The sequence below is a fragment of the Dryobates pubescens genome, chromosome 13 (genome assembly GCF_014839835.1).
Source record: "Dryobates pubescens isolate bDryPub1 chromosome 13, bDryPub1.pri, whole genome shotgun sequence".
In the NCBI taxonomy this organism is placed as follows: Eukaryota; Metazoa; Chordata; class Aves; order Piciformes; family Picidae; genus Dryobates; species Dryobates pubescens.
In genome coordinates, this window is record NC_071624.1 from 21,177,321 (window position 1) to 21,198,378 (window position 21,058).

Sequence of the window (21,058 nt, forward strand, 5' to 3'; positions counted from 1 at the left end):
ATGACAGTCAAATGGAAATGCATCATTCTTCCTGTGCTAACTTTGTACAACAGAGGGTGCTTGGTGACAATTTTCTTAATGTGTGTGACATTTCCAAAACAAATTATGCTCAAGAAAACCTTCCACTAAAGTTGTCATTTATGTAGCAGTCAGCTCCTGTCTAATGTTCACAGCTTATGTTCTGAGGTGGCTGCACTGCTAAAATTTTAATCAGTGGGACTGCAAACAGGAGTCAGGATTGCAGCCTGACGTGATTTATGGCTTCCCTTGAAGCACCTTGTAGTCTGGGTGGTGTTGTCAGTTGTCTGATTACAGTTGAGACATTTAATCACTCTCTCTTGCAAATCTGCAAAATACAAGAGAGTTGTTGAACATGACTAGGAGCTCTGTTCTCACCTCTCCTCTTCCCCTCGCAGGAAGTTGCAGGAGACACAGATGTCCACAGCCTCCAAGCTGGAAGAAGCCGAACACAAGGTTCAAGCGTTGCAAACAGGTTTGGCATTGCTCTTCTGACCTTTCCCAATGATCAGGCTGGAGGTGAGAGGATAGAGAGCTCAGGCCTGTGTGTGAACCAGCTCTTGCAAGGGCAGAGAGGTCCAGCAGGGCTTTGAATGTGCTCTGTCAGTCAGAGCTCTTGGGCTTCACACCTCCATGAACCCTTGTGCTGCAGCCAGTCTGTTGGGAGATACAGTGGCCAAGGCCAAGCGTGAGACACATAAAGGCTTTAGAGCATCTCTGCAGTGCCAGCAGGCCGTGGGGCTCTTCATCCATGTCGTGGGTTGCTCTGGTTCCACACATTTCCAAGCCATGCCAAATACACAGTGCCCTGTGTTCAGCACAGCCCCAGCTTCTACCAATGTGTCTTGCCTGTTGCTGTGACTTGCTTGCCATTAATGTCCATCTCTGCATACTTGGAGATCCCAGGCCTGGACACATTTGGGTTTGTTTGCTATAAGAACACAAGAGATTTTATTCCCTGCATTACTGCACTAAACATTTCCAAGGAATAAGCAGGTTAGCCAGCTTAATAGGAACTTAATAAGGTCTGGCTTTGTTAAGCAGAAACTGGGAGGGTTTGCAGTGCCAGGGAACTACCTTTAGAAATGGTGAGCAACCAGAAGCTCTCTTTCTTCCTAACTCCTACCAGTTTGCCTAGGTAGAAAGGTAAAGCAAAGACTCCTTCCTCAGAAGGTGCTCAGCTTTATTTCTGGCTGAATAAAAGGAAAAGGAGGAGGCTGGTTGCTTTCTTTGCTGCTGTTACAGTGCTGTAATGCTTCATATTTGTGCCTTTTAGCCTTGGAAAAAACCAGAACAGAGCTATTTGATCTGAAAACAAAATACGATGAAGAAACTACTGCAAAGTAAGATTTCACTGTTTTCTTTCTATGTCTCCCTTCAGGCTATCACTGCTTTTATTTGGGTTTGCATCTGTCTGTTGGAGACAGACGAGGTGGAAGTGATTCAGGAGCCCAAATTTGCTGGGAAACATGGGCATAATTTGGTCTCCTATGGAGGGATTATTACTTTTCAGGTTTTCTTCCACTCAGTGAGGCACATCTCCTGGCCCCCAGGCTCCTGCAGGCCTGGCTCCCCTCTCAGGTGCTTTGTACCATCTAGCTCTTAGACTTTATTTGAAAAATGGAGCAATTTCAGACAGAAGATCTCTCCTGTCATCTTCCAGTCCTGCTGAAAATAAAAGCTAGTCTGGTGAAGGATTCACTGTGAGACACCCTGCCTCTTCTGCTCTTGGGGTAGCAGTCAAAGTTGCTGTCACATTCACCCCAAATTACAGAGAGTAGCATTTTGGGGCAGATTTTCCTTGCTTTCAAGCAGAACTTGAAGGTAGTCTCAAAAATGGATATCCTTGTCTTCTTAATGACTGCTGGTTTCAATTAGCCCCTGGCTTTATTAACAATCAGTGCAGGAAGCAGCAAGAGAGAGACAGAGCTCTGCTGTTTGTCTTTGAACCCTTCATGTTTAAGGGAAGTTGGTAATGAGAAGGCATCTCACATCAAGCAGGACTAAACCCAGAGAGTCATTCCTGTGTCTGGAAAGGGGGTGGGAAAGAAGCAGCCATCTCAGATGGGTGTCCCTGGCCTGCTGTAAGGGCAGGGGCTGGAAGAGGCACATCCCTGTGTCCTGCAGAGCCCCAGCTTCACCTCAGCATCCAAGCGAGGGGGTGAACGGAGATTCAGTGCTCCTGCCCTTGCCACCTGTTCTGATAGAGGAGAAATGGTAAGGGAAAGCTGCTGGCAGTCCCCATGCAGGGGCAAGAGAAACTGTAGCCCAGGCTGGGTGGGAGGAAGGGCATGGTCTGGTTTTGCCTGTGGGGAGTGCTTTCTGCTATGGCTCCTGGCAGGGAGGATAATACAGGGCTTGCAAAGGCAGGCAGATTGGGCTCCAGTTTTAATGTATTCATCTGTGGGATCCAGTTCCCCACTGAGGATCCACTTCTCAGTGAGGATCCAGTTCTCCCCTGAGTGCATGGGGAGCTTGGAGCTTGCAAAATCCAATCCATAGCAGTCAGGAATCAGCACTTGGGGTTGAGACACCTTTTGGGTCCCTCAGGATAATCAGTTCGGTAGATTTTTGGGTTGCTCCCTAAGTCCAGTTTCCTTTCAGTTCCAGGAAGATGATGAGAAGTATTTTGTTCCCTCATTGATTACATCCTTCTCTGAGACTCAGACATATCCTAATGATGTTTCTGATGGAGCCTTAAATTGCTGCAGATTGCCTGGCTGGGCTCTTCTGCACAGAACTGATCCTGGCAGCTCTCTGGCTGTTATTCTGTCTTGCAGTCACTTCTGCAGCAAGAGTCAAAGGCTCAGGGCTCAGTGGCTGTAGGCACTGAACCTAATAACCACTCAGCCTTTTGAATGTTGTTACTTGCAGAGCATCCACTTCAGTTTTGAAGGCTGTTTCCCTCCGTGCTGTAATTCATCTTGTAGCGAGCAGAAGATGCACTCTGAAATGTTTGTTTGCATTTCTAATGTGTCTCATTCCTTCAGAGAGACTCAGGCAGAAATATTTTCCTATGATTTTTACCTAATAGAGAGGGAATTAAATAAAATTAGGAGCATCTGCAGGAACAAGAAATTTATTGTGTTCTGTAGCAGAATGATTATGAAGGCTGGGTCTAGAGTATGGTGATCATGGAGCTGAATCCTGAGCAGACATTAAGCTTGTACTTTATCTCCCAAACTAATGTACTGTGAAAACAAACTTGTAGGACCTAGTAACAGCAGAAATATTTCTTCATTGCTTTGGATGTGGAAGGACATGGACCTGATGGAGCAGGTCCACAGGAGGGCCACAAAAAGGATCAGGGGGTTGGAGCAGCTCTGCTGCGAGTACGGGCTGAGGGAGCTGGGGTTGGGCAGCCTGGAGAAGAGAAGGCTTCAGGGAAAGCTTAAAATTGCCTTCCAGTCCCTGCAGGGGCTACAAGAAGGCTGCAGAAGGACTGCTTCCAAAGGCCTGCAGGGACAGGACCAGGGGCAATGGTTTGAAATGAGAGAGGAACAGATTTAGATTGGATGTGAGGAGCAAGTTGTGCACCAGGAGGCTGCTGGAACACTGCAACAGGTTGCCCAGGGAGGTGGTTGAGGCTCCATCCCTGGAGATATTGAAGGTCAGGCTGGACAAGGCTCTGAGCAGCCTGATCTGGTAGAGGATGTCCCTGCTGAGTGCAGGGAGGTTAGACTGGATGACCTTTGGAGGCCCCTTCCAACTCAAGCCATCCTATGATATTTATGGCCATAGTTCTTGCATAACAAGGCTGATCTGTGGTGTTGGGAGCCCAAATTTTGCAATATGGAAATCGAGAAGAAGATGAAAAGGGAACTGAATGTAGACAGTGGGATTGAGTCATCTCTTTTTAATTGTAAGAGCTGGGAGAAAAAGAAAAAAAACAACCCCAAAACCAACCAACCCCCAATAAAAAAGGGTGAAAGACAGTTTGATTCTTCTCTACACACAAATGCTCTCTTTTGATCTGAGGCTGAGAGGCTCCTTGTATTGCCAATTTTAATTTTCTCTTTTAAAAACATGTGATTTTTATCTGGGGCCAGGATTGTTAGCTTTACAGACACTCATTTGAGGCAGATGAATTGGAGTTGCCTGCAGGGGGGAAAAAAAAAAAAAGAAAAAAGAAGATAATTGTCAATTTTTTTGTAAAGCTAACAGCACTTTGAGGAGTCTCAGTTGTGGAATGAAGCTGTCTCACCACTGTGTGCAGCTCTGGAAAGCCCTCCAACAAAGAAGGAGCAGGAAGAGAAACACGCAGGAGGAAGTCTTTCAGCATCAGCATTCGGGAGTCTGGGCTTTGTCCTAGGCACTGCTTGTTGTGGTCTTCAGGCTGGGAGTTGTTAGGGCAGCCTGGTGTGTGTTTAAGCTGTTCAGAGTCCCAGCTCCAAGTGCTGCATGCAGGAGGTGTGGAGGTACTGCCTGGGCTCAGTGCTGGTGAGGCATCTCCAAAGGAGTTCATAGAATCACAGAATGGCTCAGGCTGGAAGGACCTCAAGAGATCATCTGCTCCAACGCCCCTGCCATAGGCAGGGACCCCTCTCAACTAGGTTGCTCAAGGCCTCATCCAAGCTGGCCTTGAGCAACACCAGGGAGGAGGCTGCCACAGCCTCCCTGGGCAACCTGTTCCAGAGTCTCCCCACCCTCAAACTGAAGAACTTCTTCCTCAGCTCCAGTCTAACCCTGCTCTCCCTCAGCTCCAAACCATTCCCCCTTGTCCTATCCCCAGACACTCTCCTGAAAAGTCCCTCTGCAGCCTTCCTGGAGGATCCCTTCAGGTTACTGGAGGGCAGCTCTGAGGTCCCCCTGGAGCCTTCTCTTCTTCTGAACACCCCCCCGCTCCCTCACCCTATCCTAATAGCAGAGCTGCTCCAGCCCTTGGACCATCCCTGTGGCCCTCCTCTGGTGCTGCTGAATTTAAAATCTCCAGTCAAATGAGCTTCTGTCATGGCAGCCTTACCCAAGTGCCCTGGCCCTTTGCCAACAGGCAGGCAATGCACGGGCAGAGGGGCAGGCAATGCACGGGCAGAGGGGCAGCGTGTGCCCCTGCCCCTTCCCCAGCCCCCGTCCCGCAGGTAGCCTCGGGCAGGGCACCGAAGGTGTTAATGGCCACCAGGAGTTCCCTGTGTGCAGTCCCTGCAGCCTGTCAGCTGGGGCATCAGGAGCTGAATCTGACAAGATGGCAGCAGCAAAGTTTTCCATGTGTAGGCTTGAAGTGAAATGTAATTAGCCTTTCTGTGCAGAACAAGGATCCATTGATGACTACAGCTGGGCTTTGTTTTCCTCTGTCGTGGAGTGTGGGAGGTAAAAGTGTTCTTCTTCATGTTTATTAATACAAGATTCCTTAGACAAATGGCAAGCACAGTTTAATATTTGTTGGAACACAGAGGGGCTTGCCAAAACAGTTGTTGTGTAAGAGGGTTTCAAGGTTTTCAGATCATAATCATCTCTGGGTTAAATAAATGAATGATTACTCTTGCCTTGGTCAATTAAAGAGCCACATCCTTCCCGAGGCCTCAGACTGACTCTGCTTGCTGGCCCCCACCTTGCCGTCAGCAAACCTGGCTTTCACCAGCACTAACCAGCTGGAGCTGCAGATTCTGTCAGGGCTGGGTCCAGCAGGCAAGCCCAGAGCTGAGTTTAGGGAAGATTAAAGACTGCTGAGGGCTTTCTTGCCCCTAATGCAGCAGACTACTTCTTTTTTTCCCCCCTCTTCTCCCTCCTCTGCAGAAAAAGAACCATTCTAGTGTGTATTTCCTTAGTCTTCTCCTGGCTCACCTTGCTCTTTCCCTCCTGGCCTGCTGCAGGGGCTGGGAGCAGGCGTTTGGGATTCCCAGCTGAGCAGTTCCTGCTCCCAGCCCCAGCGCTTCAGCTCCGGTTTTAGCTCAATTCCAGAGCCACCTCTTGGCTCCCTCCCCTCCTCTCCCCCCGGCCTTAAATGAATCCTAATTGGAAAAGGATCTTTGGTTGTAGCACATACAGTAGGCTTGTTACATTGCTGTTAACATGTGGGCTGAGGCTCCCTGCCTTTGATGAGAGAAAATATTGAATTTCACTGAAATGCTACATTTTTACCAGTAAATGTTAAGTAGTCTTGTGAGGATTTTAGGTACTGCCCCCTCCCCGCCCCTGTTCTGCAGGAAAAAGCCTTCATAAACAACAGAAAGCAGAAAATGCTTGGGCTGGGGTTGTCAGTCAGAGCAGCCCTGCTGCCAGCTTTGTTACCTCTCTGGTTTTCCGTGAGGTCTGGGAGCAGCACACGGAGGAAAGGCAGTGGAGAAGGTTTTCATATCTGCTAAGGCAGTCATGGAATCGTAGAATGCTTCAGGTTGGAAGGGACATTTCTCCCTTCTCTTCATCCTGAATCTCCCTCTTCGAGTTCAAACCATCCCCCCTTGGCCTATCCCAACAGGCCCTGATCAAAAGTCTGTCCCCAGATCTCTGATTTCCCTTTGCAGCACTGCAAGGCCACCAGAAGGTCTCCCTGGAGACTTCTCCTCTCCAGGCTGCCCAAGGCCAACTCTCTCAGCCTGGGCTCACAGCAGAGGGCTGCCAGCACTGCTGTGGCCTCCTCTGGCCCCTCTCCAACAGGTCCCTGTCTGTGCTGAGGGCTCCAGAGCTGCCCCAGCACTGCAGGGAGGTCTCAGCAGAGCAGAGCAGAGGGGCAAAATCCCCTCCCTGCCCCTGCTGTCCACAGTGCTGGGGATCAGCCCAGGACAGGCTGGGGCTGGGGCTGGGCTGGCAGTGCTTGGAGCCCACCTTTGCACCCCCCAGCACCCCAAGTGCACCCCTGCTCTTCATCTCCAGCCTGGATGGATACCGGGGGTTGCCTTGACCTGTGTGCAGGACCTTGCCTTTAGCCTTTTTGAACCTCAGGAGGTTCACAAAGCCTCCCTTCTTGACCTTGTCCTGGCCCCTCTGGACAACATCCTGTCCCTCTGGCTTGTCATCCTGAAACAACTGCTGTGAATTACTGCCTCCAGCTCTGGTGCCTCCAACACAAGAAGGACTGGAGATGTTGGAGAGGGTCCAGAGGAGGCCATGAAAATGATCAGGGGGTTACAGAACCTCCCCAGTGAGGGCAGGCTGAGAGAGTTTGGGCTGTTCAGCCTGGAGAAGAGAAGGCTCCAGGGAGACCTCAGACCTTCCAGTACCTGAAGGGGCTCCAGGAGAGCTGGGGAGGGACTTTGGACAAGGGCTGGGAGTGCCAGGATGAGGAGCAATGGCTTTGAGCTGGGAGAGGAGAGATTGAGACTGGAGATGAGGAAGAGATTCTTGACAGGGTGGGGAGGAGACTCTGGCACAGGTTGCCCAGGGAGGCTGTGGCTGCCCCCTGCCTGGAGCTGCTCAAGGCCAGGCTGGATGAGGACTTGAGCAAGCTGTGCTGGTGGGAGGTGTCCCTGCCCATGGCAGGGGCTTGGCCTGGATGATCTTTGTGGTCCCTTCCAATCCAAACCATTGTGTGTATCCAAGATGTGGCTCTCTGCATGGCAGGAGTGTGGTACTGAGCTTGAGGGCAGTTTGGAGAATTCCTGAAAGCTTCTTCCTGCCTAAGCTGACCTGATGGGATTGGTCTTCAAGTAGTCCTGTGAAATCTTCTGTTCCAGGGGGGCCAACCTCAGTTCCCTTGGACTTCAGAGGAACAATCCCCAATAAACAGTGAGAACTGAATCTGCCTTACGAAGTACTGAAATCCTTGCACATATTTTTCTGCTTCAAGTGCTGGCTGCTACCAATCTATCACTTCTCAAGTGTTTGTAGTCTTCTGTTTGGATGGTGCCCAGGGTCAAGCTGAGTAACAAAGAAAGTTTTGCTCCCTCCAGCACCACATAATTACTTTGAGAGATGGTCTGCAAGGCTGCTTCCCCCCACTGAGCCTGAGATCCTGCAGTTGGGGTGGTTCTCTTGGACACGACATGAAACAGCTCCTATTTGCTGTGCCTTTAAGGTCTTCAAGTTTCCTATTTCCTGTCCTTTTGATGAGTCATTAGCTTCTAATGATGCTCTCAAATTATTGCTGTATTTAAAGTGATTTCCCTAAAAAACAGGAGGTGGAGAACTTCCCAGGGCTATGTCTCCTGACAGTTTTTTTTGTTCCTCTTCTTGAATTTCCTAGTCATCAGTGAAAGCCCAGGAGCCAGTGGTAAGGGGAGAGGGTGTTGAGAAAGCAGGGAAGATGTTAGAACTGATTTTAGTGAAGGCTCAAAAAGGGAATTAAAAGTGAATGTCTCTGATTTTACAGGAAGCAGGGTTTATTTTTACACTGCACAGTTTATTTGTTTAAAGTTTTAACTGTCTGCCCTGTGCAAAACTCAGCAGGCTGAATGTCACAGGAGAACAGGAATATTTTGCTTAACCCCCCCCCCCCCCCCCGAAATGAAGATGAAATGAAAAGACTTTGGAGATCTGCTCAGTTTAATCCAAAGCTCTTGAGTGAAATGGGGCTTGGGAGCCCACGTGCAGGGCAGCCTGGCCTGCTCAGGTTTCTGGTTCAGCCTCCAGCCAAAGCAGGCAAGCAGTGAGGTGGGGAGCTGTGGGCAGTGCAGTGCAGTGTCCCCATGAATCTCTTGCCTTTGTGAGGCCATGGAACCACAGCCTGCTTTGGATGGCAAGGGACCTCCAAAGCTCTTCTCATCCTCCACTAGATCCTCCACCAGAGCAGGTTGCTCAGAGCCCTGTCCAGCCTCACCTTCAATATCTCCAGGGATGAGGTCTCAGCTGCCTGCCTGTGCAGCCTGTCGCAGTGTTCCAGCAGCCTCCTGGGGCACAACTTGTTCCTCACATCCAATCTCAATCTACTTTGCTCTCATTTCAAACCATTGCCCTTGGTCCTGTCCCTGCAGGCCTTTGGGAACAGTCCCTCTGCAGCCTTCTTGTACCCTTCAGGAACTGGAAGGCTGCTTTGAGGTCTCCCTGGAGCCTTCTCTTCTCCAGGCTGAACAACTCCAGCTCCCTCAGCCTGTCCTGAGTGCTTGCTGTGAAGGATGCTCATCCTTCCATTGGGACTGGGAAACTGAGGCATGAGGAGTGTGTAATGCTCAAAGGCATCAAGGTCTTGGCTAGAGTCTAGAAATCTGCAGAGGTGAGAATCATGAAGCACGAAGATTTGTGCTGTTTAGTTTGCCTTCCTGGGTGTGCATTTCTGAGACTGCCAGAGAAATGCAGCATTTCAGTACTTTCAGTGCTCAAAGGCAGAGAGCTGGGGACAGGCTTTTTCTCAGGGCCTCTTGGGACAGGCCAAGGGGGGATGGTTTGAACTCAAAGAGGGAGTTTCAGAGTGGAGAGAAGGGAGAAGTGTTTGACACTAAGGTGGGGGAGAGCCTGGCCCAGGCTGCCCGGAGAGGTGGAAGCTGCTCCATTCCTGGATCCATTCCAGGTCAGGTTTGTGGCTCTGAACAACCTGCTCTAGCTGCAGCTGTCCCTGCTGACTGCAAGGGGGGGATCCCTTCCCACCCAAATCACCCAGAACTCTCTGATCTGGAGATTGGAGTTAGTGCTGTGGCTGGGCTCTGTGTTAGCCTTCTGCTGTGTGCAGTGAGTTAACAGAACCCTGTGACAGCACAGCAGTGCCCTGAGCCCTTCTCTTTGTCTGGGTTTTAACCTGGAGTGGGACAGCTTGGTTCCTTTCTGAGGATGGCTAAAAGCTGGAGGTATTTAACAGCCCAAAGAGGGGGAAAATAGCCTTAGGGTCCTGCAGCATATTCCAGTCATCACCCTGTTATCTGTAACCTTGGCTTGACACCACACCCTTAGATGGGATCTCTAAATAAACACGAAGTGCTGCATCAAAGGACCCTGCTAGCCTGTGCCAGCCATGCTGGACTGTGCCAGCCATGCTCTTGGGCATCCTGGGTATGGCATCAGCCACAGAGCCTTCCTGGGCATGACACTGCCTGGAAGAGCCTCCTTGGTCCATGGGTCTGTGTGAAGTCACAGCAGGTAGAGCATCCCTGTCCTGTCTCTGCTCACTTGCTCTTCACAGGAGCACAGACTGCTAGGGGTTGGAAGGGACCTCTGGAGATCATCTAGTCCAAATCCCTGATGTTTGACTCTTGCTGGAGCCAAACACCTTCAGGCTATCAAAACTGCCTTGGTGTGCTGAGCAGAGGGACCACCAGCATGTTCCAGCAGTCCCAGCCTGCCAGCAGGAACTGGCTCTGCCTCCCAGCTTCTTGTGCAGGAGGCCTCTCCCAGCTGGCCCCCAGACATTGCAGCTAAAAGGCAGCCCAGGTTTGGAGCCATCTTGCCACAGTAGCTCATTTTATCTGTAACAGCTGAGGTCTGTAAGGTGCTTGGGAGGGCTTTGTGAGGAGGAAGAAGAGGAGAGTGAGTTCACAGGCTCACAGGATGTCAGGGGTTGGAAGGGATCCAAAGAGATCATCCAGTCCAACCCCCCTGCCAGAGCAGGACCATAGAATCCAGCTCAGGTCACAGAGGAACACATCCAGACAGGCCTTGAAAGCCTCCAGAGAAGGAGACTCTACCACCTCTCTGGGCAGCCTGCTCCAGGGCTCTGGGACCCTCACAGTGAGGGAGTTCCCCCTTGTGTTGAGGTGGCACCTCCTGTGCTGCAGCTTACATCCATTGTTCCTTGTCCTGTGCCAGGGAGCAGAATGAGCAGAGCCTGTCCCCTCCCTCCTGACCCCCAGCCCTCAGCTATTGATAAACATTTATGACACCCCCTCCAAGTCTTCTCCTCTCCAGACTGACCAGCCCCAGGTCCCTCAGCCTCTCCTCAGCAGGCAGTGCTCCAGGCCCCCAACACTCCTGGTGTCCAGGGGAGGAGCAGCCCTCTCCCAGAGGCTCATCTACCCCCAGGCATGGAGAAGGTCCTTGGCCCTCCCTGTCCCAGTCAGCTCAGCTGGGTTTTCACGCAGCCCTTTCATGTTTGTCTGCAAATTGGAATAGTCTCATCCTTTGGAATGCCAAGTGGCAGATCCACAGAGCTATTTTGGTACAGCTGCTTCCTGGGGAGGGCTTGTGTGTGGAGGCAGCCAGGGCACGGATTCTGCACAGCCGCTGCTGGGCAGGGATCCTGGGGGAGCCACTCAGGGTGAGTCCTTGGACCATCCAGAGCAAAGTGGTTCATCTGCTCGCAGTGCCAGCAGGGTTACCTCTTCCCAGTCACAGGGCAGAGCTCCCAGGTGAGCTGTTCTGCAGTCATTGTCTCCACCTAGCCACACGGCTCGAGTGTGGACTTTGTGCTTGCAGACTCTCCTTGTGCTCTGCAGATGGATTCCAGCTGCTTTTCCCACTCCCACACAAGAGGGCAGGCACAAGAATGAGTCAGAGAGCTTGTGTTGTGCACCCCATGGAGTGGAAAGAGATGGCTGTCCTGGGGGGGCACAGGCTCTGCCAGATCCCAAGCGCTGGGACTCTGGATCCTGACAAAGAGGCTCTCTGCCATTGTCTTCCCTCCCTTTGGCAGCCAGGTTTGCTGGCAGGGCTGGCAGATCTGCTGCTCCATCTACCACCTTGCTTCCTACAGACAGCTTTAGAATCATAGAGTTGTTTGGATGGGAAGGCCCTTTAAGACCATTGAGTCCAACTGTTGCCAGACTGTGCCCTGGCTGGTGCTAAACCATGGCACTCAGCACCACAGCTCTGCCTCTTGGAAACACCTCCAGGAATGGGCACTCAACCACCTCCCTGGGCAGCCTGGGCCAGCGTTTGAGAACCCTTTCAGTGAAGAAGTTTCTTCTAATGTCCAACCTAAACCTCCCCTGGAACAATTTCAGGCCATTTCCTCTCATCCTATCACTTGTTACTAGGGAGAAAAGCCCCACCTGGCTCCAGCCTTCTTCCAGGGAGCTGCAGAGAGCAATGAGGTCTTCCTCAGCCTCCTCTTCCCCAGGCTGAACACCCCCAGCTCCCTCAGCTGCTCCTCCCCAGGCCTGTTCTCCAGACCCTTCCCCAGCTTCATTGCCTTTCTCTGGGCCTGCTCCAGCCCCTCAGTGTCCTTCTTGGAGTGAGGAGCCCCAAACTGAACCCAAAACCCAGAGTGTGGCCTCCCCAGTGCCCAGTCTAGGAGGACAGTCCCTGCCCTGCTCCTGCTGCACACACCATTGCTACTCCAGGCCAGGCTGCTGGTGACCTTCTTGGCCACCTGGGCACCCCCTGGCTCATCTTCAGCTGCTGCCAGCCAGCACCCCAGGTACTTCTCCACTGGGCATTACTCTTCCCCCATCCTGGAGCACTGATGTGGTTGGTGTGACCCAGTATTGCAATGATGTATTGCTCTAAGCCACCTTCCTGCAGAAACAGGGATTTTATCCTCTCCACAGCTGCTGTGAAGTTAAGAAGTGTTTCTCTTTTGTGTTATCTGCTGGTGCTGTGGGCATTGGGAACTTTGGGGAGCTGACATTAGGGTCCTGTGCCTGCATCACTGTACCTGTAGGTCATCCCTGCTGCCTTTACAAGGGCTTTAAAACTCCTGGAAGTTGTTTCTCCTGCCCACCCCCATGAAAATCCTTGGATTGTCTTTTGACCCTTATCCTCCATGGCTGTAGCAGGGAAGCAGCTGTGTTGGCATTACACACAGGAGTCACCCTCAGCACTTGCACCTCAGCACCCCTGGGGCTGGAGCACCTCCCCTATGGGGACAGGCTGAGGGAGCTGGGGCTGTTCAGCCTGGAGAAGAGAAGGCTCCAGGGAGAGCTTAGAGCCCCTTCAGGAAGGGGCTACAAGAAGGCTGCAGAGGGATTGTTCCCAAAGGCCTGCAGTGACAGGACCAGGGGCAATGGTTTGAAACTGAGATTGAGATGAGATTGGATGTGAGGAACCAGTTCTGCGTCATGAGGCTGCTGGGACACTGCAACAGGTTGCTCAGGGAGGTGGTTGGGATCCATCCCTGGAGATACTGAAGGCGAGGCTGGACAAAGCTCTGGGCAGCCTAATCTAGTGGAGGATGTCCCTTGCTGAGTGCAGGGGGAGTGGACTGGATGAGCTGTGGAGGTCCCTCCTAACCCATTCTGTGATCTGCCTGTGTTGTGCTCAGAGGAGAACAGGGGGGTTTGGTCTGCAGACTTGCAGCAGTTTCAGCAGTAGCATGGCCCAGACGTGGTGGCATTGTCACTGCCAGCAAATCAAAGACTTCTCTGGAAGCAGCTGCAGCTTGGAGCAGTGGGGGTGTCAGAGGAGCAGCCCCTTGTGGTCATCCTGGAGGCATCACTTAATGGGACCTAAGAAATATTGTCTCATTTGCATATCCTCTGATCCCAAATAAGGGACAGTGGCACCACGTGGGGGTGTGCTTCTGTGTCACTGAAGGTACCTGGTGTGACAGAACTAAATCTCATTATCTTGATGGAATGTTTGACCACTGTAAATCAGTGTTTGAGTTCTCTCTGAATCCCAAACCCAAGGAGCTAGGAGCCAGGGCTGAGCATTAATTCAGGGCCTGGGAAGAGAAGGGTGCTCTGGGCAGCTCCTGCAGCAGAAGGGCTTAGGCAGGATGGTGCAGGCACTAAAACCAGGAGAAAGAACAGGCTAGGTGTGGGCCTGTAATGACTTCATTAGCATTCAGGTAGAGCATTAAATAAACAAATGCACTGACAGGCCTGGGAGCCTGATCTTGTTAACCCTTAGCACTTACCTGGTGTCTTCCTGCAGGAAACCAAGGGCATGGGTTGATGCCTCCCCTTTTTAACAGGCTGCCCTGCTGAGGCCACATCTGAAGTATTGTGTCTGGTTCTGGGCCCCTCAGGTCAGGAAGGACCTCAGGGAACTGCTTGAGAGAGTCCTGCACAGAGCCACAAAGATGCTGAAGGCAGTGGAAGATCTTCCTGATGAGGAGAGCCTGAGGGAGCTGAGGGCTCTGTAGCCTGGAGAGGAGGAGCCTGAGGGTGACCTCATTGCTGTTGCTAAAGCTGTGCAGGGTGAGAGCCCAGGGGCTGGAGCCAGGCTCTGCTGGGGGATGCCCAATGCCAGCACAAGGGGCAGTGGTGGAAGCTGAGGCAGAGGAAGTGCCATGGAAACAAGAGGAGGAAGGATTTTGTCCCTGTGAGGTGCCAGAGCCCTGGAGCAGGCTGCCCAGGGGGGTTGTGGAGTCTCCTTCTCTGGAGATATTCACAACCTGTCTGGATGTGTTCCTGTGTGAGCTGCTCTGGGTGACCCTGCTCTGGCAGGGGGTTGGCCTGGATGAGCTTTGGAGGTCCCTTCCAGCCCCTCACATTCTGTGATTTTGAGAAACTGAGTCACAGGGAGGCTGGGGGCATGGAGGGCACTCAGCAAGGGTCAGAACTGGGAAGTCACAGCAGTGGGTAGAAGAAAGGACAACTTCTGCCTTTATGTGGCTTAACTACAGCCTCCTGATGCCCAGAGTGAACCCAAGCTAAGTGATTCTCTCCTGCACGTTTGAAATGCCTGTTAGGAGCAGATTTTGAGCCCAAATGAGTTTGTCTGAAGCACTGCCTCAGGGTCACTGACCTTGTGTAGCACTTTGTGACAGATGATCTTTGGTGCCTTGTGATCACCACCTATGCAACCTCAAACTAATGAACTTCCAGATGAACTGTGGCTTTTGTTTCCCCCTCCCTCAGCACAGTTTTTCCTTTGTGAGGGGCTGTAGGCCAGTCTGGGCTTGTGTTGTGCTGGCTACCAGGCATCAATCTCCTCAGTTCCCTATGGACTGCACGTGTTAGATGATCAGCCTGCCCTCCTGCACCTCTGGATGAACTCCTGTGGTTGAACTGCTCATAACCTGGAGTGCTGAGTTGAAGTCAGGCTGGTTTCCAGCTATACTATCAAGCATATAAATATAGATGGGGAAAAAACTGCCATGGCAACTTCTGCCCAATGGCTTCCAGCCATCTTCTTCCTTCTCACAGAACCACAGAATGGTAGGGATTGGAAGGGACCTTCAGAGATCATCCAGTCCAACCCAGCTGCTGGAGCAGGGTCACCCAGGGCAGCTCACACAGGAACACATCCAGGCAGGTTTTGAAAGTCTCCAGAGAAGGAGACTCTACAACCTCTCTGGGCAGCTTGCTCCAGGCCTCCAGCACCCTCACAGTGAAAAAGTTTCTCCTCATGTTGATGTGGAACCTTCTGGGTTCCAGCTTGTACCTGCTGTTTCTTGTCTTGGGCACCACAAATAAAGCCTGGCACCTTCATCCTGCCACCCACCCCTCAGATAGTTACAGACATTGGTCAGATCCCCACTCAGCTTTCTCCTCTGCAGACTGAACAGCCCCAGGGCTCTCAGCCTTTCTTCAGAGCAGAGATGTTCCAGTCCCCCAGCCATCCTCATAGCTTCCACTGGACTCCCTCCAGCAGATCCCTGGCTCTCTTGAGCTGGGGAGCCCAAAGGTGGACACAGCAATCTGGTAATCTTGCCTTTGATTCAAACTTCAGCAGTGGGAAAAGTGATGTTTTTGCTAGAGTTGGTGCTTAGCAGAATTGCAAGGGAGGATTGTGGAACTGGGAACTTCCTTTGCTTGGTTTCCTCAAGGAATTGTCTTTCCTGATGTTTCATTTCCTGCCCATTCCCCCATTGGTGGTATGTGGATTATTAACCTGCCTGAGTGCAGCGGTTGCATCAGACAGATAACCTGAGGGGCACATCCAGCTTTCATCAACACACACATTTCCATCCTTCTGAACCCTGTCCCCTACCACTGGGGTTGCCATAAATTGCTGTGAAGTGCAGGCAGCCCTCACAGCGGTGAGGGCTGAGAATGTACCCCTGGAGTAACCACGCTCCGAGTACCTCTGCATTCACTCCTGGCTGGAGACACTTCAGTGGGAGCAGTTTCTCCAGCCTTTCTCCCACGTGCTGACAGCAATGGCAAGGGTAAGCAGAGCTGTTCTGTGGAGACCTCCCTGCCCCCTGCTCCGTTTGGGAGTCCCTGCCTGGTGTGAGAGCAGCCCAGAGCGCTGCCGAGCAGCCGGCCCGGCAGCCAGGCTGCTCAGCGTCCTTCTCCTGGGCTGTCATTAAAAGATTTCATGAAGCAGCCTTAAAAATGAAAAGTTTCCTTTCTGAGGGAGAGGGAGATAATTGAACTCATTGATTTGTTTCACGGTTTGTTTGCCCTTTCATTCCCTTCCTGAGGTGCTGTTTGTTGAGGAATGTCTCCAATTGCCAGCCAGCCGGTGGGGTGTCTGCCGTTTCCCCGGCAGCTCTGCTTTCAGCCAGAGCAGAGGGCTGTGGCAAGCCTAGATATGAATTTTTAATGCAGGACTTTATAACACAGCCCTTGCAGCACGGCTGCACTGCTCTCTTGAGCTTTCAGATTTAATGCTCTGATGAACAGAGCACAGACTTGGGGCATTCGACAGCCGTCGGAATTAACCCCTACACCGCCGAGCTTGTAGCAGTTAATTTCCCTGTAGATTAATACAGACACAGGGGGGGAAAGATTCCAGATGCTCCTGCCTTGGAAAAGTGTCAGAATGACTTGGAATTCGACTCCCCCAGGTATCTGCTTTGGATCTTTCCTCTTGTGCTAGTGGGAATTCTTCAGGCTGTTTCCTTTCCCTGGGCCCAAGGATGATGCTGTCGCTCTGGAGAGGATGAAATGTCTCTGCCTCGTCCACTGCCTGATCCCTGATGATGGCCCAGGCTGGTAGGTTAGCTGTCCAAAGAGGGGAAACAATTCAATTAGTTCTGTAATGCCTTATTGTAGATGAATTTGCCATAGGAATGTTCTCCCAGATCCTAGCAGGGAGTCCTTAGGGCCCTGAATCATGAGAGTTGTCTGAGGGGATTTTTGCTCTGCTTGGAACATGCCCTTAACTAGGTGTGGATGTTCTTCTTGTTACTCCAGCATCTTATTTACCTGGTGAGCAGTGCAGAGCCCAGCAGTGGAGATAAGTAGTGCAAATTATTACTCTTCAGGGCATTAGCACATGTTTGCCAGTGTTGACTCTCATCTGTTGTAAAGCTGCCTGCTCACCTGCCTTGTTTTACTGTCGACTTTTTACTCTTCTGCACTCTTGATAACAATAATTCTGCTCTCCTGCAGTCAGTGCCTCTAAATCATCCCTCCCCTGATTAAACCACACCAGTCCTAATGCACTGTCTGCAGGAACATGGCCCTCAGAACCCTGCAGAGCCTGTCTGTGTAGGCTTGGGGTGGCACAGAGCTGGCTCTTCTTGGTAGCAGAGGATTTTGGGGTGCTGCTGGGTGAGAAGCTGCACAGGAGCCAGCAATGGGCACTGGCAGCCCAGAAGGCCAAGGGCAGCCTGGGCTGCATCCAAAGCAGCGTGGCCAGAGATGGAGAGAGGGATCCTGCCCCTCTGCTCTGCTCTGGGGAGACATCACCTGCAGGGCTGGGGCCAGATGTGGAGTCCCTAACGCAGGAAGGACTTGGACCTGATGGAGCAAGTCCAAAGGAGGCCACAAAGATGATCAGAGGGCTGGAGCACCTCTGCTATGAGGACAGGCTGAGGGAGCTGAGGTTGTTCAGTCTGGAGAAGAGAAGGCTCCAGGGAGACCTCCGAGCAGCCTTCCAGTCCCTACAGGAGCTACAAGAAGGATGGAGAGAGACTGTTCCCAAAGGCCTGCAGGGACAGGACCAGGGGCAGTGCCTTCAAAGTCGAGCAGAGCAGATTGAGATTGGATGTGAGGGACAAGTTCTTTACTGTGAGGGTGCTGGAACACTGGAACAGGTTGCCCAGGGAGGTAGTTGAGGCCTCATCCCTGGAGATATTCAAGGTCAGGCTCAAGAAGGCTCTGAGCAACCTGCTCTGGTGGAGAATGTCCCTGCTGAGTGCAGGGGGTGGAACTGCATGGCCTTTGGAGGTCCCTTCCAACCCAACCCATTCTATGATTCTGTGTCTCAGTCATCAGTGGCTTTGCTGGGGGTCTGGGCAGGAGTTTGACAAGAGAAAAATGCAGCATTTGTAGGTTTAACTTTGGTAGTGGAGGAGTCCTCTGATGTGTTGTGGTAGGAGTGGTGTAAGCCAGGGGGAACCAGAGGGGACTCAGAGCAGGCAGAGGTGTTAATGGCATTCAGGTCCTAGCCAGGAGGCTCTTCTCTGGTGCTGTTAAATCATTTCCTTTAAGCCCTTGCAAATGGGACAGGAAAGTTGTTCCTCACTGATACTAAGAAGGGGATTCACACTTTGGAGTCAGAAAACAGCATCCCTGCTTTGGGAAGACATTTCCACATTTGCTTCAGATGAGGTCTTCTAAGGAGCTTGTTTTATTGATTATAGACTCAGCATTGCCTTAGCTTCTGCACTGTTATTACTGACTCATGAGATTAAGGTTTTCAAGGCTTGTTGCTAAATGCAGAGAGGTCCCAGCTTTCATTCAGTTCTTCCAGGCATCTGTTAACATTTCTTCTGTAACAGAGCTCTGTGTTTGGAGAGAAAATTCAGTGTAGGACTTTGTCTTATGGAACAGACACCCCTGGTTGCAGCTCCTTACTGGTAATTAGCTCCACATCTTGGTTGTGTGCTGTCAAACACCATCTAAAACAGGGCTGATGACTCAGCTTTGCCATCTGTAAAAAGGGCACATGTGGCAAGGCCAGGCTCTGCTAATGGGCACTGACAGCCCAAAGGGCCAATGGCAGAGGGGATTCTGCCCCTCTGCTCTGGGGAGACTTCACCTGCAGGGCTGTGTCCAGCTCTGGAGCCCTCAACCCAGGAAGGACATGAACCTGAAGAGCAGGTCCAGAGGAGGCCATCATAATGAGAAAGAGGTTGGAGCAGCTCTGCAGTGAGGACAGGCTGAGGGAGCTGGGGCTGTTCAGTCTGGAGAAGAGAAGGCTCTGGGCAGACCTAATAGCAGTGAAGGGACATCCTCCACTAAAGCAGGCTGCCCAGGGCTTTGTCAAGCCTCAACTTGTAGATCTCCAGGGAAGGAGCCTCAACCACCTCCCTGGGCAGCCTGTTCCAGTGTTGTGATGTGAAGTGTGTCAGACCAGCTTAACTCATTGGAAAACACAGGAGGGACATGGACCTGATGGAGGAAGTCCAGAAGAGGGCCACAAAGATGATCAGAGGGCTGGAGCACCTCTGCTGTGGGGACAGGCTGAGGGAGCTGGGGGTGTTCAGCCTGGAGAAGAGAAGGCTCCAGGGGAACCTCAGAGCAGCCTGCCAGTCCCTGAAGGGGCTACAAGAAGGCTGCAGAGGGACTGTTCCCAAAGGCCTGCAGGGACAGTCCCAGGGGCAATGGTTTGAAATGAGAGCAGAGCAGATTGAGATTGGATGTGAGGAACAAGTTGTGCCCCAGGAGGCTGCTGGAACACTGACACAGGTTGTCCAGGGAGGTGCTTGAGGCTTCATCCCTGGAGATATTGAAGGTGAGGCTGGACAAGGCTCTGGGCAACCTGATCTAGTGAAGAATGTCCCTGCTGGGTGCAGGGGGTTGGACTGGGTGAGCTCTGGAGGTCCCTTCCCACCTCAACCCATTCTGTGCTGTGTGGATGTGAATCATCTTCCAGTCCTTGGACAGCAAAGTGGAAGTGCTGCTCTGGTGGCTGTGTTGTAGTGCAGCAAATGTGTTTGCTGATCATTCCTTTGGACAGTGCCATCCATAAGGTCACTCTGTGATGAATGGAAATACTCTTTTGCCCTGGAGATCACAACCAAGGGAAGAAGATGCATCTGCCATAGCAGTAACGCTGTAGCACTGCTGACTGAGGTGTGGGTGGCAGGATGGAGGTGCCAGACTCTTCTCAGTGGTGCCCAGGGGGCAACAAGGGGCACAAACTGGCACCCAGGAGGTTCCATGTGAAGATGAGGGGAAACTTGTTTGGTGTGAAGTGCTGGAGGCCTGGGACAGGCTGCCCAGAGAGGTTGTGGAGTGTCCTTGTGTGGAGATGTTCAAAACCTGCCTGGATATGTTCCTGTGTGCCCTGTCCTAGCTGATCCTGCTCTGGCAGAGGGACTCAAACCTCTAGAGGTCCCTCCCAGCCTCTCACTTTCTGTGATTCTGTGGCTGCCCCATGGCATGGACCATCCAGACTCTCTGGGATAAGGAACTGGAGCCTTTTTCCCTGGTTTATCTGTGTGGTGTTTTAGTGTAGGAGTTCTTCTGCTCTTACTGAGCCAAAGTGGAAATACTGATGTGATGAATTGTAGGAGGGGGTTATGTGCACAGTGGTGGGGCTGAGGAGCATGACTCAGAGGAGGTCAGCATCTCCAGTGTTTAACTGTTTCACGTTCCTCACCACTGCCCTTCCTTGCCCTTTTGCACAGGAGCAAAAGGCAGAGTCTCCAAGCCTGAATTCCAGAGATGCCTCTGCCTGATCATAGAATTGCTTTGGTTGGAAGAGACCTTTCAGATCATCAGGTCCAACCCAGCACTGCCAGGTGATCACCAAACCATGTCCTTCAGCACCACATCTACACAACTTTGAAACCCTGCCAGGGACAGGGACTCCAGCACTGCCCTGGGCAGCCTGGGCCAGGCCTTGACAACCCTCAAGGGGAAGAAATTGTTCTTTATGTTCAACCCTAAACCTCCCCTGGGGCAGCTTGAGGCCCTTTCCTCTTGCACCTTCTTGAGCCAGATCCTAGTGATCAGCAAACTTGAGTGTCTCACCTTGGACACTTCCAGTGATGCTCAGCTTCTGTGGCTTTGGAGTCTGCCTGCCTGGCCAGAATGACTTCATTCTGCTCCTGGGCCAAGGGGAGGGGTTGGGTTTTTTGTTTCTTTCAATTGCATGTGGTCAGCAGAAAGCAGCTTCTGCAGCAAGGTGTGCTTGTTGGTGACAGATTTGATGTTCCCAGAGGCAGGGTCTGATCAGGAGGCTGCCTCTGGAGTTGTGTAAACTTGGGTCTCAAAGCCAGAATTAATTTAAGCTCTGTCTTTAGGAATGCAATTAGGTGACTGGCATGGCTCAGATTTCTAGGGCAGAAGCCTAATTCAGTTGCAGCAGAGTGCAGGATCTTGGTGCCTCTGAAGATGAGGGTAAGGAGGCTCTCCTCAGCAATATACAGGAGCTCTTCTAAGCACCTCACAGGCCTGGGTTGGATCTGTGGAGGCAGTAGGGAAATGTTCATGAGCACTGCAGCTCACCATCTGAGGGTGACAACAAACAGCTCCTGCCACTGCTCTGCTTAACAACTGACAACTCCTTT

The 21,058-nt window shown here is 51.8% G+C and overlaps 1 protein-coding gene across 2 annotated transcripts in view; it reads left to right on the forward strand.

Annotated features, from left to right (window-relative positions):
• The window catches only part of CUX1 (cut like homeobox 1), a 380,313-nt gene that overhangs the window by 191,241 nt on the left and 168,014 nt on the right, over positions 1-21,058 (forward strand). For both annotated transcript variants that reach the window (XM_054167076.1, XM_054167074.1), the window contains 2 exons: positions 417-493; positions 1,295-1,361. In XM_054167076.1, coding sequence (XP_054023051.1) covers positions 417-493; positions 1,295-1,361 — 144 coding nt within the window. The remainder of the gene's footprint in view (positions 1-416; positions 494-1,294; positions 1,362-21,058) is intronic.